This window comes from Engystomops pustulosus, chromosome 4 (assembly GCF_040894005.1).
Source record: "Engystomops pustulosus chromosome 4, aEngPut4.maternal, whole genome shotgun sequence".
NCBI classification, from domain to species: Eukaryota; Metazoa; Chordata; class Amphibia; order Anura; family Leptodactylidae; genus Engystomops; species Engystomops pustulosus.
In genome coordinates this window covers 188,490,460-188,505,526 of record NC_092414.1, presented here as the reverse complement: position 1 = coordinate 188,505,526, position 15,067 = coordinate 188,490,460, and the positions used below count along the sequence as shown (strand labels likewise).

At 41.8% G+C, this 15,067-nt stretch overlaps 1 protein-coding gene across 1 annotated transcript in view; it reads right to left on the bottom strand.

Moving 5' to 3' along the window:
* Positions 1 to 2,681, bottom strand: part of KCNIP3 (potassium voltage-gated channel interacting protein 3) — an 89,171-nt gene extending 86,490 nt beyond the window's left edge. The window contains exon 1 of the mRNA XM_072148911.1: positions 2,565 to 2,681. Coding sequence (XP_072005012.1) covers positions 2,565 to 2,570 — 6 coding nt within the window. The 5' untranslated portion in view covers positions 2,571 to 2,681. The remainder of the gene's footprint in view (positions 1 to 2,564) is intronic.
* Between the last annotated feature and the right edge of the window lie 12,386 nt (positions 2,682 to 15,067).

Below are 15,067 nucleotides of genomic sequence, written 5' to 3'. Positions count from 1 at the left end.
GACATACATTGTCCATTCAATAGTTGATGATATTGTTATATATATTGCTTTATGTATGTAAATAATGCTCCTTATAGAGTCCATGTAATGCCACCATGTAGTTCAAAATCAGTACAATTAGACTTTCTACCTAAAAAAATTTCATTGAAAGGCAAGAGGGACATCACTTGGTATCATTGGGATCATTATTGGCACTGCTCTATTATAGGATTTGTAGATGCTACAGTCTGGATGAATATTTCCATCTTTGTATCAGAGGGTATCCTATATAGGCTTCCAATACTCCAATACTGTCCAGAGGTCATTGAAATGATATCAAAGTTACCCAATAAATATTGAGTGGATTTTAGTAACTATCTCCTCCATGGATCTTTTCAATGAATGTTCTTGTTACTAAAGTATTGGTATTCTAGTTGAGTGTTCCTTTAAACGCACACATAATCTTTGCATATATAACTACACTTCATTTCTCACACAACACCACCATACACTGCTTTGTGGATGGGAGCAAAGGTGTAACTAAAGTGGTAGGAGCCATAGCAGCTGCTATGGGGCCAACAGTGTCAGGGGGCCCGTTATTTGACCTGACACTAATGAATGGAGTATGTGCACCATTATGTACAAATTAGGCTGCACATTGTACAGCATAACATGTATATAACATATATGTGATGTATGCATGATTTAAATGAGTGTGTATCTGCGGTGTGTATATGCTGTATGTATATATGGTGTATGGAGTGTGTATACTGATGTCTATATGCTCTATGTGTGTGTGTGTGTACAAATGTGTGTATGAGTGAAGAACTGTATGTTTATGTATATAGGTACAGAAATGTGTGTAAATATGAGTGTAAGGCTACATTCACACTGCCGTGAGCCCGCCGCACCGTTGCACGGCAGCACAAGGCAGCGCGGGGAGAGGAGGAGGAGGTGAGCGCAGCTCACCCCCGCCCCTCTCCATAGAGATATATGGCTGCGGCGCCGTAATACGGGAAAAGATAGGACATGTCCTATCTTTTCCCGGGCTACGGAGCGGTATGGTGCCGCATGTGTGCTGCACCGTACCGCTCCCGTAGGGCGCCGTGAGCCCATAGAAGTGTATGGGAGACGTATATTGGCCGCATATACGTCGGCCATATATACGTCCCCCATACTGTAGTGTGAATGTAGCCTAATACTGTATTTAAATTTTTAAGAGGCCCCATTCAGGAGTCTGCTATGGGGCCCTGCCTCTCCTGGTTATGCCCCTGGATGGGAGTAAATGGGAAACCAGCCAGTTTGCCAACCACATAACCCCCTCCGCTTGTACTGTATACCTCTTGTCGCCATTCATGTTTCTGTCTAGGTCCATAATAGAATTTCTAGCGTTACACAGTGGAGAAATGCTGCCGTATAGTACATTGTCACTATACGCCATGGATCCAGCAGACATTTATTTCCCATTTCTTTCATAACCTGAATATATCGTAGAGAGACCAATGTCACCAGTCCATATAATCTTATCCTGTACTTGCTATACACATACTCTGTGCCCAATTACATAGGAGACCTATTAACTTATTTTTGGAGGAAACTCCTACAACTCGGGCACCTTCTATGTAACTTGACCCTGTTACCTATGACCGTGTTCCTGTAAGACCAGTGTCCTTCATCTATTTCCCATGAGGAACAGATGCACCTTTAATATTAATGAAGTCTCACATCCAGTATTAAACTAGTCTTGATGCAGTTACTATCTCACCCCACTATGGGGTTGTCCCATGACAACAAATGCCCCCTATCCACCACGAATCACAAGGATGGGGTCCGTCGTACCCCACTTCACAGTCAAATCACAAATGCTGATCCATTAATTTGGGGAGCAGTAGACTCTCAGTAACCCCACTTATCAGCAGGTTCTACGGGATGAAAGAAAACTTTGACTAAACAACCCCTTTAAGAGGGATCCCAACTGACGAGCAAGTTCCACAGGATGGGGGAAAACTTGTCGTGACCAGACAACCCCTTTAAGAGGGATCCCAACTCAAATGATTTTAAGAAAACATTTGATGCCGTGTAATTTTAGAGCTTGTGGTACGGTACCATAAATAAAACATTATAAATATGACCCATTGTCAATCCCTATGTCCAACCACAAAGAGGATCTCTAGAAACCCTGCCAGGGGATGGACAGCATTATACACATTACTATTACAATTTGTGCTGTATACATTGAGCTTTGTTAAGAAGTGTTGTATACAGTAGTTAGCCTATGTGAAAAATTTTGGAAATGCACCCATAGCACGCTATGTATGAGCATCGCTGCTCAGCACTGCTACATCTGTGGAAGGACAAATGACCGGAAGCATTTCAGGAATTGATCCTCCAGGAATGAAGGAATGAAAGAATTGTGCACTATATGTCCCTTCTATGTGTCATTAAGAAGCTTGTATAGGAAAGTGGGGATGAATGGGATGAAGAAGAGGAGGAAGCAGCGGAGGGGACACTAGAGATGTAGCTGATGATGATAACATTGGGTAATAGTAGAAGGTCCTGGACCCTCTGGTGGTCCGCTCTCTTACCTGCATGGTAACTGGAGATGGAGTAGCGGAAGGATGCTGCGAGCCTGCGTCTGTGTGACAATGGTAACGCTGTGCCGTGTCTCCTCTCCTCGCAGGCTCTTATCCAAGTCTCCAGGAAAAAAAAAAAAGCCTCTTTACTATTAACCGTTCGCTCACCACACTCCTTGAAGCACTCTGGCTAATCTTGCTCCATATGTAGCTGGTATTTCCACAACAGCACAATTTCCCCCAAGGATTTAAAGGCATGTTTCTCAATTTCTTAATTTCGGATGTTAATAATCATCATCAAGATTATACCCAGTATTAACTTTAATGATCCGAATACCTAAATATTCTTCATTTCATCTGTGGTTGTAATGGGATTTTTTTTACATCTCATTGCAACCCCTGTGGATGCTTTATGTGCATCATATGGCGGGATAATATTTTTATTGGCGATATACATTTTCTGCTCTGTAGATTGTCATAGATTGTTTGTACATTTAGTAAATGAAAAGATGTTGGTTCTCATTGGGGGGTCCATTATATACTGTATTATAAGCAGGGGGCTGGTAGGAATCACAAGGAAGCTGTTACTACTGTAGGTGTGGGTTGATATATAGAGCTGAGTTTGCTGTGTTGTCAATAGGCTTTAAGCATGGACAGGGGGTCACACAAAGTCCTTATATCCGTAGGAACAAAAGGGCAATTTTGATGATTAAAAGCGATTTTACAATTTGTAATAGGAAGATTGTTCAATGCTATTTTATGGAATAGTTTAGTCTTCTACAGTATTCTATATGTTTTTTTGTGGCATACTTAAAGTGATATACACAGGACAGGGGCCTAACTTGAGAGGGTGCAGAGGGTGCGGTCACAACTGGGCCCAAGAGGTTTAGGGTGCCCATAAGGTGTCACTTTCCAATATGAGAAGACTAGTACTATAATCCATACATTATAGTCAGGGGCCTGGCACAGACTTCGCACCAGGGCCCATCAGATTTAAGTTACGCCACTGGTACAGGATCTGTCAGAATACTGGGGTCCCATCTCTGGGATGTATACCTATCCTGAGTATGGGGGTATGCTGACCCTTACTGCAGTCGGGCAGAATGTGGCTACACATGCGCCATTCTACATTCAAGTCTAGGGGAGTGATGAAAATAGCCAAGCAAATCAACTCCGTTATTTTGTATACTCCAATATACTTGAAAAGAAAGAGGTTGCAAGATTTATCAAGTGTTTCTTAGAGCAGAACTGTTCTAGTTGTCCATGGCAACAAATCAGAGCTCAGCTTTCATTTTCCCACAGTCGATTATAAAATCAAAGCTGAGCTCTGATTGGTTTTCATGGGCAACTAGAACAGTTTTACCTCAGAAACTTATGATAGATAAATTTCCCCCAGGTTGTGCATGCGCAGGTAATCCATTGTACAGCCTGGCCACCGGAGGGTGGTTAGCTAGTTCTCGTTCTCAAGATACATGTCTCATAAATTGGACCCTCATTTATTATGTCATGTCGGACCCACTATTGATCCATCACAAGTACTGTCCATGAGAACACCCCTTTAAATATATATCTTTCAGATGGATGGTACACAAAAGACTTACTTTTGCTCTCTGTCAGACAAATGTAACCCTAATTATATTGGTGTCCATGTTAAAGATGATGCTTCACATCTGTGGTGACACAACCATTGCACATTATGTCATATCTGCCAAAAAGTAGCAGTTTTCACCTCATAATGGTGCCTGGTGGTGGCAGTGACACATAATAAAAGTCCATCAGGCACCATTGCTGTCAGTAAAGAGATGGATCCAGTTCTCTGATTTTCTGTTCTATGCCCCTATTATAGAACAAAAACCCGGATTTGACAATGGAGATGTTTAGGATGCTTGATTTTGGTGAGGTAATTTTGTTATCCTTCTATCTTAATGTAATTTATTACCTCACACACTGTAAACCACCTGTTAGATGAATCATTTAAGGGGGTGCAGAGGGTACGGGCACCTCAGGGGGCTTATTAGATGTCTCTTCCTCAGATGTAGAATCCAGTACTATAAATAATACATTATAGTTTGGGGAAGGCCTAAGGCTACCCACACACCAACTTGGAGCTGTGCTGTTTGTGGCGTGTGAGGTCCGTTCATACGACGATGATAATAGACAAAGACTGCCTGGTCCACAAACATGGGCAGGAATAGGGCCTTCTCTATAATTTTGGGTAGCTGGCTCCATGGGGCTGTGGTTACCTCAGTCGTGTGCATGAGTCCATAGAAATACATGGGGGCACATTTACTTACCCGTCCCATCGTGATCCCCGCCGTCCGTTGTCCAACAAGGATTCGGGTCTGCCACGATTCACTAAGATCGTGCGTCCAATTTCCTGCATCTGTCGCTTCCCCCGCTGAGGTCCGCCGGAGTTCACCATCTTCTTACCGGTGTAAGGGAGTGCTGATCTTGCGACACAATTTGCTTTTTAAATTCCGCAGTTTGTCCAAATCAGTCGGGTTGTCTAATGTACACGCCCCCCGATTTGTGTCGCATGCAAGCCGGCGCCGATGCGACACAATCCGATCGCGTACGCCAAAACCCCGGGTAATTCAGGGCAAAATTGAAAAGAATCGCGAAACCCGCTGAAAATGCGCGTTTGGACCCTTAGTAAATGTGCCCCATGGGGTTGCTTATCGCCATTGAAACAACAGCTAGCAGGCTCCTGACTACAATGTATGGTTTATAGTACTAGTCTTCTCATATGGAAAAGTGACAAATGATGGGCCCCCTAAGTCTCTTGGACCACCCGCTTTAGTTATGCCCCTCACCCAAATGTGTCAGAAGTTAGATGACAAATCTAACCAGTCTACACCCATAATTACCAAGTAAAGAGAATAAAGTGAAGACGTCTCAGGCAGCACATAGACTTATTACACTGGAAAGTAATGCAGATAATCTGCAGCACCCTACACCCACCCTTACATCTCCATGGTAACCGGAACCCAAGAACCGAGACCCACACATCAAGAGTGGGGGCCCTAATGTGAAATATGCCTTATTAACCCAAACCCCTCCACGTATGTGCGCTGTAGAGCGGGAGCGGCCTCTGCTCTGCTCCACTGGCAGCTATTTTTAATGCAGGGACTAAAATAGATCTGGTTCTGTTAGCAGAGTAACACTATTCGCACTGAGAGTGAGGAGACCATCATTATTATGTTATTCTCTCCAGAACTTGTGCAGCGCGGAAGGCAGATAGACGAGAGCGCAGCTTCGTGGGATCTAGAGGATTCGGCTAAGTACTTTAGGGAATTGTACTGAATTTCAGAAGGAAGCGTTAATCATCCGATGATGTGGAAGTGTATTATTTGCAAGGACAGAGGGGAAATCTTGTATCCTTTATTATCAGTATAATATCACCTATTATTATTATTATTAATATTAAACATCATAATACAATACTTATACAAGATGCTCCAAAACTTGCGCCTCGGAAAGTTGGCTCACAAACAGTGACATTTGTATGAGCCCCTGGAAATACAATGGCTAGCACCTGGTCCAAAACAACAATCCTCTACATGTAACCTAAGGCTCAGTTCACACTGTCATTCATCTGCAAGCCGCTTAATTACAGTAACCCTATAGGGAACGGAAGGTGAACCGTACACCTTCTGCATTTACTTTCAGTTAGGCTCTTTGAAAGGACATTACGGAAAATTAGGAGGAGTCAGCAGAAAAGAATGCAGACAAATTCTGCCAAAATACTAAAAATGGCAAAAACATAAAAAATGTGTAAATTTAACCCTGAGTCTTGTTAAACACAGGGTGTAAATACTGTATTTTTACCATGAAAATTCATTAATTTTTTCTAAAATGCTTTCATAAAAATCACTTTATATGCGTGTATGTTTTGTGTGAAGGATGGAAACACACATTGCATAATCCCCGTGGAATATCTGTTGTGGGAATATCCTCAGTAGTTCTGACCACGGCAGTAACCAGATGCTGCTGCTGTGGCTAAAGGTGGAATTCTGCAACTGGAATCCATTCATTGGAATTTCCTTTCCCTTACTCTTTACCAATACCTACCGTGAAGTATTCCAGTGTCAATTTTGACATTTCAAAACTATATATTAATTTTTTAAGGAGATTGTTCGCTGTCGGAGGACAAAAAGATCACATCACCATGGACTATCCGAAACAATACAAAAAAAGAAACCGAAACCTGTGTGGAGTAATAAATTGAGGGGTCAGCCACAGCTTTATTTAAACACTATAATGTACTGTATATATTTGAGTAAGCGCCAATATTACTACAAAATACTGGGAAAATATATTGTCTGGTTCATTGTAATGAATTCTGTGTAAAAATCCCATATACTGCAATACAGTAGTATGGTAGGAACAATCAGACCATCCAGGAATAAAGTACCCTGGAGGGTCTAAAAAAAATAGTAAAAAAAAAGTTTAAAAATGTACAAAAACTAAAAATTCTAATCACTCCCTTTCCCTAGAACTGATATCAAATATAGTAAAAATCACAAATGTTAGGTACCACAAAATGCCCGATCTATCAAAATATAAAACCAGTTATTGACGGCTGTGAACGCAAAATAGCACCCAAATGTCCAAAAACCATTATACTATTTTACATCACATAAAACATGTAATAAAAAGTTATCAAAAGGTTGCACAGTCCTCAAAATGAAAACGTCATCAAGTTTCGCAAAAAATGACACACATCACCATACACCATAGTAAAAATATGTTATTAGCGTGAGGAGATGCCGGAAATTGTTTTCTTTTTTACACATTTGTTTGCTTTTTGAAAATCTATTAAAACACAATAAAACCTATATAAATTTGGTATGACCGTGATCGTACCAAAAAATAAGGCAAATATGTTATTTGGAGCACACAATGAAAGTCGTAAAAACGAAGCCCACAAGAAAGTGACCTTTTTTTGCCAAATGCGTTTTTTTGCCACATTTGGAATTTTTTTCCAGCTTCCCTGTACACGACATGGAATAATAAATAATGTCACTGAGACGTAAAATCGATGGTATTTATATTATTTATAATATTTATATTATACGTAAAAGTTATGGATTTTTGAAGGTGGAGAGTGAAAAATGAACAAAAAAAACCCTGTGTCCTTAAGGGGTAAGGGGTTAATACAATGTCCATAGCCCCCCATTGAATACAATGTCCACAGCAGCCCCCCCCACTCCCAAAAAATGAAATGTCCGATATAGCTATTAATGGAATGTCCAGCCCAGCTCCCCGCACACACACTATGACATCACCAGGCAACACCACACATAGATGGGTATCTCCCTGCGCTGCTGCAAACTCAAAGACCAGAAGAGGAAAGTTGTGGGGAGAATAGGACACCAGGATTGAGCTCTGGCGGGTGAGCATTTAGTATATTTTTTTATATACTTGTGTATATAAGGTGAGTATATATGGTAACAAATGGTTCCCTGACCCTTAAACGATGTTCATCTTGCATGCCAAGTCCCCACCTATGTGGGGGAACGTCCTAGTTGTTCAATGCCAAGAATGAGAGGGTCAAGATTCCACCATAGACTAAGCTGTGACTACCAACAATAAGGACTATAGATAACAGTAAACAAAATAGACATCATAAAAGGGAGGGAAGGTGGGAATTTCTTGAATGTGGAGCAGTCCAAAGAGGCTGGGTTAGACCCGCGTTCAAGAATAAATATTCCAGGCTAGTGCCTCCAGTGGCCAGCTACCTAAAAGCAGCAGGCCACGTGATGTTGGGTTAACAAGAGGTTAGGATGATCATGCTTCACCTTAAAGGAGAAGAGCATGGCCTGTCCAGAAACCCCCAGGCTTAAAGGGTTTTTCCCACAAAGGCAAGTTAGGCCTTGTCCATGGGATAGAGTCTAACTTGCTCATCAGTGGTGGTCTCAGACCCCCACAGATCGCAAAAACAAGGGGTCCGTCCCTGCCAGTTTTTCACTTGTGGTTGAATACTATCTATTTTTTATGCCTCTCCCAATGCAAAAATCATATACCCTGCTATAAATTCTTCTATTGAGAATTAATTTTTTTGCGCTATTTTGTCCCTGTTCGTTGTGTGTTTTGACCTTGGCCTGTATGACAACCTTGTCTATGATGTCTTTGACTTACACAACTCTTCCTTCAGCCGTCTTGCACTTTACACTACGAATCCTGGTTCCTAACTTGATTGACTTTGGGATCCTCATTCCCTATTTCTGCACCAATTTCTGAACTCCGTCTGGTAATTGACTGGTATATTAGTAATTCAAGGCCCTGTCGTTGCTGTTTTATTCAACCAATGTTCACATAAAACCATGGAACGTCTTGAATTATATATCAAAACTTGTCAACCTTCAACATGAAAAGTGAGGATGAATTATTTGTACCTTGCCTAATTACAAAGATGCAGAAATGGGAACGCTCCATTGCTCAGATGTGTTATTTGGAGCACAACGGGCCCAATAAAAAATCTGTCACCAGAATTCAAATTATGATAGGAAGGCACCGGCAGGGCAGGGGGAACCTGTTCCTCTACAAGTTCTGGATCGTAGGTGTGACCCCTATAGTTATGCTTTTGTTGTGAACCATAGAGATAGCTGCCCCCTACAGCTTAGCATGCTGCGCACTAGTCTAACATGTCATGTCCTATTTTATAGCATATAATTACCTCACCAGAAATGTCTGGGCCTCTGGGGCTTCTTAATTAAATGATTACTTCTTCCATCCTTAATTACAGCAATTCACACATCTCGATGCATCAACAACCCCCACTCACCCCTAAACGGTTTCTGCAGAGGGCATCGCTGTCCTGCGGAGTCTGGAGCCATCCGGAGAGTTATTCCTCTATGGCACCATGCTGTGCAGATACTTGCTCCTGATGAGAGATATGGAAATGTGCAAGATCTCAGGGGATGAGAGAGAGATATATATTGTGGAATGTGTAGTAAAATATTTTACTTTAGTAACATTTGGGATTTACGTTAATTAAATATACAACCCAAATCTGTGGGTTTTAGGATAAAAGAACCATATGATGTGCTGTGCAGTCTGAGCTCCCTCGAGATTACCAGGGGGATATACAGTATAGTATGGATTTAGGACTACGGATTGACTGGTGCTAATAAAGGAATATATTCATTGCTACTTAAAGGGAATCTGTCAGCAGTTTTGACCATGCATGACAAGTATTGTCCCTGGAGATCTGTGTAACCATACCTTTGCGTGTGTTGTAAGTACTGTGAAAAATGCATTTATATTCCATGATTTTAGCTTCTCCAAGTGCACTAGGTGCCTCATAGCTCCTCGCCTCTGCTCTGAGTAACTGCTGTAGCTAGCTTCTGCTTGAATACCGCAGTAGCCAAGGGTCACCACCAATGATGACCATATTTCTGTTGAGATGTAAGTGAGCCAATGACATATAACAAAATATTGTAGACCGAAAAACTGGTTCTTGACCTTGGACAAGATGTCCCACTGAAGGTGTTCCTGCTTAGACTGATTTAATTTCTTAATGACACCGCTCTGTGATGGTAAGTGGGAGGCAAGATGATTGTGATATGGTTGGTAAGAACCTACACAAGAATATAGTCTACAAAGTAAGCAAACAAGGAAATTATTATGAAGAGATCAAACCACAAGTATATCGCAGGGGATGAAAGTAACTGGCAATAGCTTGATGGAAAAACTGGATCTCCTGGTTAGAACCACCAATGATTTTTCATTACTTTCATCTCCCGCAATATACCTGTGGTTTGATCTCTTCATGACTTTCCTTCCGATGTGACACTACACACTTGGGAAAGGACGAGGCTGCAAGATCTCAATGATCCATATGTAATAAGTAAATTGAGCATACATCAGAGTGGTGCCTGCTTGGAGCACAACCCTATAATGTGAGCAAATTTTCATTCATTTATACACCTATTGTTGAAGGATAACCTCGCACTAGGAGGCACTGATTTTCTGTTCATTTTTCCAAGCACATATTTTTCCAAGAAAATTGTTATATATACTAAAGCCATGAAAACTTACTTAAAGAGAACCTACCACCACGAATCTACCTATAAAGGTAGATCGGGTGGTAGGTGGATGTAAGGGACGTGAGGATAGCTCTTTTTAGAGCTAATCCTCACGTCCCCGCTAACTTTTGGGAAACTTTATTGACCTAATATGTAAATTTCGTTATGCGGCTACTGGGGCGTGGAGTAGCTGGCACGAGGCTACACGGCGCGCTACTCCACGCCCCAGTAGCCACATTACTCCTCCTACCCTGTTGTGTGCGGTGCGCAGCTCCTCGTAGCTGCGCGCCCTCGTCCGACAAGCCGGCTACTGCGCATGCGCAGTAGCTCCGGCCTCGGAGCTGGGACTGCTCAGCCGGCATTCTGCGCATGCGCAGAACGCCATCATGACGGACGAGGGCGCGCAGCTACGAGGAGCTGCGCGCCACACGCAACAGGGTAGGAGGAGTAATGTGGCCACTGGGGCGTGGAGTAGCCGCGCCGTGTAGCCTCGTGCCGGCTACTCCACGCCCCAGTAGCCGCATAACAAAATTTACATATTAGGTCAATAAAGTTTCCCAAAAGTTAGCGGGACGTGAGGATTAGGTAGATTCGTGGTGGTAGGTTCCCTTTAAAGGGAAATTGACCTAATAAACCCCTACTAGTAAGTTGTCAAGCAGCTGAACACTTTCCAGATCCTGTTTCTTTCATGATGTGGTGGCATCACCCAGAAAAATCTACTTTAGAGTGAGATGTAAATTGGTTGCATACAGTCAAGGAGGTGGAGATTTTAACAGTGAAATCAAGCTCTCTCTTCCTAAGAAGACCCTCATTACTGTAATTGATGTAATTGATTCAACCTTCCCTACGTTGACTTTAGTGTTAAACTCTCCACCTCCTTGACTTTATACAACCAATTTACATCTCACTTCAAAGTTGATTTTCTTGATAAGGCAACCACACCATGATAGAAACAAAAACTAAAAGGTGTTACACTACCTGACAATAATAGTAGTGGTTTATTAGGCTAATTTAGGATGACAGGTTCCCTTTAATAGCCTACAGGATATTCCTATAGCATTATGTAGTACATGTGCCTGGTAGAGAAGATAGCCTTACCCTTTGGTTCTGGAGCAGAACCATTGACCTGACTGTACTTGTACTGCTCCATTTTTTGATAAAGCAAAGTAGTTTGCATGAATAATGTGGAAATGGCTGCCTGCACAGCTTGTGCGCCTTGCCTTGTCTTCTCGAGACTTACGTCAGATGTTTTTCGTTCCAACCAGAAACATTAATTTTTCAGATGCATCCTGCAATTTATTAACAGAAAATAGGATCAGGACACATTTAGATTGCCAGGGGCTGGATATTTGATATCCTCTTTCTGTCTAGTATTAAGGCCATCTTAGACTTCCTCTGCGAGGATCAGAAGAAACTTGGATCAGAAGAAATTTCTATTCTTGTATTTACTGGATACACATTCACGAGATGCATCAGACTTGCGAATTTTAGCTTGTATGGCAGAGCCTTTAAGGTTCTTCTAGTGAAGAACCATTTCATACCCAGGAACGGTTGAACAGGCTCCAAAAGACTTGTATAAGGGAATATTCTAGCCTAAAATCAATGTTTGTAGGGGAGAACATCTCTATGTATGCAGGGTTTGTGAGAGTCCAAAGCTCTGGAAGAAGACAGGGTCAACAGGTCCTTCAGGTGACCGGTTGATTAGACGAAGCTTCCAACCCTCAGTCCTGCTAGGCAATGGTATATAGAGGCTCACAATCTGGTGCTGAAACACATTTTATTGTAGCATAAAGAGTTACAAAAAAGTATAAATGTAGTTTGACCCTTGACTAGGACCTTCCTCTAGAAAGGAAACTAATGTCAAAGGTAAGCAACAAAGCCATATTTTGGTGAGCATTTTCTTCACCAATGCAATATGATAAAATTATATTTGGAAGCTTATTTGAGCATACTGCATTACAGGTGATGGGATGTGATGTAGCCATTGGGGTAATCTCTAGAGATGAGCGAGCACTAAAATGCTCGGGTGCTCGTTACTCGAGCCGAACATTTCCCAATGCTCGAGTGCTCGTTTCGAGTAACGAGCCCCATTGAAATCAATGGGAGACCCGAGCATTTTTCAGTAAAATTATAAACTGAACGAGCACAGTGAAAGAACACAGTGCAGAACAGATTGCAGATGTTCGGGAACATCTGCGATCTGTTCCGGAGACACGCGTGCAGAACGGTGTTCTCCGCAATAGTATTTGAAGAACAATATGTGTAGAGAACAACTTGCAGATGTTGCCAAACATCTGTAATGTGTTCTTCACACATATTGTTCTTCAAATACTATTGCGGAGAACACCGTTCTGCACGCGTGTCTCCGGGACAGATCACAGATGTTCCCGAACATCTGCAATCTATTCTGCACTGTGTTATTTCGCTGTTTTCTTCAATTAAATGATTAAATTAAATGTTTTAATTGTATTTTTTTACTGTTCTTCACTTCTTTTTTTTTAATTAAATGCTCGTTATCGAGCAGGGCAAATACTCGTCCGAGCAACGAGCCGGTCCGAGTATGCTAATACTCGACCGAGCATCAAGCTCGGACGAGTATACTCGCTCATCACTAGTCATCTCCATTTTCATCTGCATGATAATCCAGCCGTAGAAGATTGTATTCAAATGCAGCAGGATCAGGGGTATAAAAAGGCCACAATTAATTGCTTCTTCCTCTTCTTCAGGATGGGTCTTAAATGAAGATTGTTGGGGATCTGACACCTAGGCTCGCACTGATCAGCCGTTTTTTATTTTGTGTACAGAGCCATAAGTTGATGTCACAGTGTAGTGGCTCTACTGCAATGAATGGGAGACAACCTCAAATACTCAATCATTTCCTATATTCTGGTCATGGCTCTGGTAGGCGGAACCTTGGTGGTCCTAGGTTTGAAAATAATAATCAAAGGTCCGGCAGAAGACAAAACCATCTACCCTTTCTTATAGGATAATTAACAAGTATTAGAGATTTTTAGAGCTTACTGCTATTACATTCTACATGGTCATGCACAGGTCTGGTAAAGAAAAAGGCTGGATCCTCAGAATCATCATATCTGGTGAACCTAAAGTACCCAAGGCTAACACTAATTCTGGTCCAGTATATTTAAAATACCTCCTCAGCTATCTGGTTCCTTTAAAGGAGATCTACCATCAGGATCAGTGATTGTAAACCAAGCACACTTACATGCAGGTGTGTGACCCCTCTGGCAGGATCCGCTTTATAGTTTCTTATGCTTAGGCTTTAAAAATTGAGCCCGAGCCCCCTAGTTCATTTGCATAAATTATGAAGCCTCATTTTTATAAAATCAAGGGAATAAGAAGTAAAAGAAGAGCAGATGCTTCCTGAGAGGGCACACACTAGCATGTAAGTGTGCTTGGTTTACAATCCTTCATCCTGATGGTAGATTTCCTTTAACTAAAACCAGCCCCTGAAGACCATACAAATCTAGGATTCTTCACTTACAGCCTAATCTGTCAAAGCTAAAAGTACTTACAGAGACAGCTCTGTCCAGAAAACGAATAAATCTGCCCTAAGAAAGTGCCGATAATGAGCCAGGCTGCAAATGAATCCAATCTCTCATCTCTGGACATGCATGAATTTATTAATTAATGCAATATTAATTTGGATTTTGGGTCTTTTAATGTGAAAGCTCATTATTGCGGTAAAAATTATATTTCATGCCACTTTAAAGTCATTTTCATACAATTGTGCAGCAGGGAGGGTAATGAAATGAGCACCAGGATGCCGCAGGGTGCTCGGAGGGTTAATACTCGTTAGCAGTTGTCATCGACAACTTGAAATAGAATCAATATGTCACACAAGTCTGTCCTACAGAAGGTTCGGCTTTATTTCCATCCGGTGTGTGCACATTGCACTGAGAACAATGCATACATTATCTCCGAGAGGCAGCTTAGGTACATGGCGGCAACTTCAAAGCATCTTCACTTATCCACAGCTGAGGATTTGTTCCAAGTCATACAAGCGCCTTTCTGGCTTGATAACCACCAGTTTGGCACCGGTAAAATAATGGAGCTGTCGAAAACTTTGTAATTCCTATTATTGACATTGAAGAACCTCACTAAGTTGAAGAAGTGGTGGAACTTGCAGTTCCATGGCCGATACGTAAAATCTGATAGAGCCCCCACCAGCCATATGTCAGAGGGGTCTTCGGGGACTAGGTCCCAGGGTGTGGGTGCACACCCATTTATCTATATAAATGACCCTGAGATAATCCTGGGTATAACAATCAGAGCAGTACAGGAGGCAGGTGTGGTGGTCCACTATGTTCAGTGATACTGGTAGTCATTGAAAACTTGGCCCCGTATAGGCTTTGTGGTGGGGTGTCCGAGCTAAACATCTTAGTTCAATATGATATGATTTATATTTTTTATGAATTTTCTGATGACCTAAGACAAGAAACCATTGATGATATTGATAAATATAAT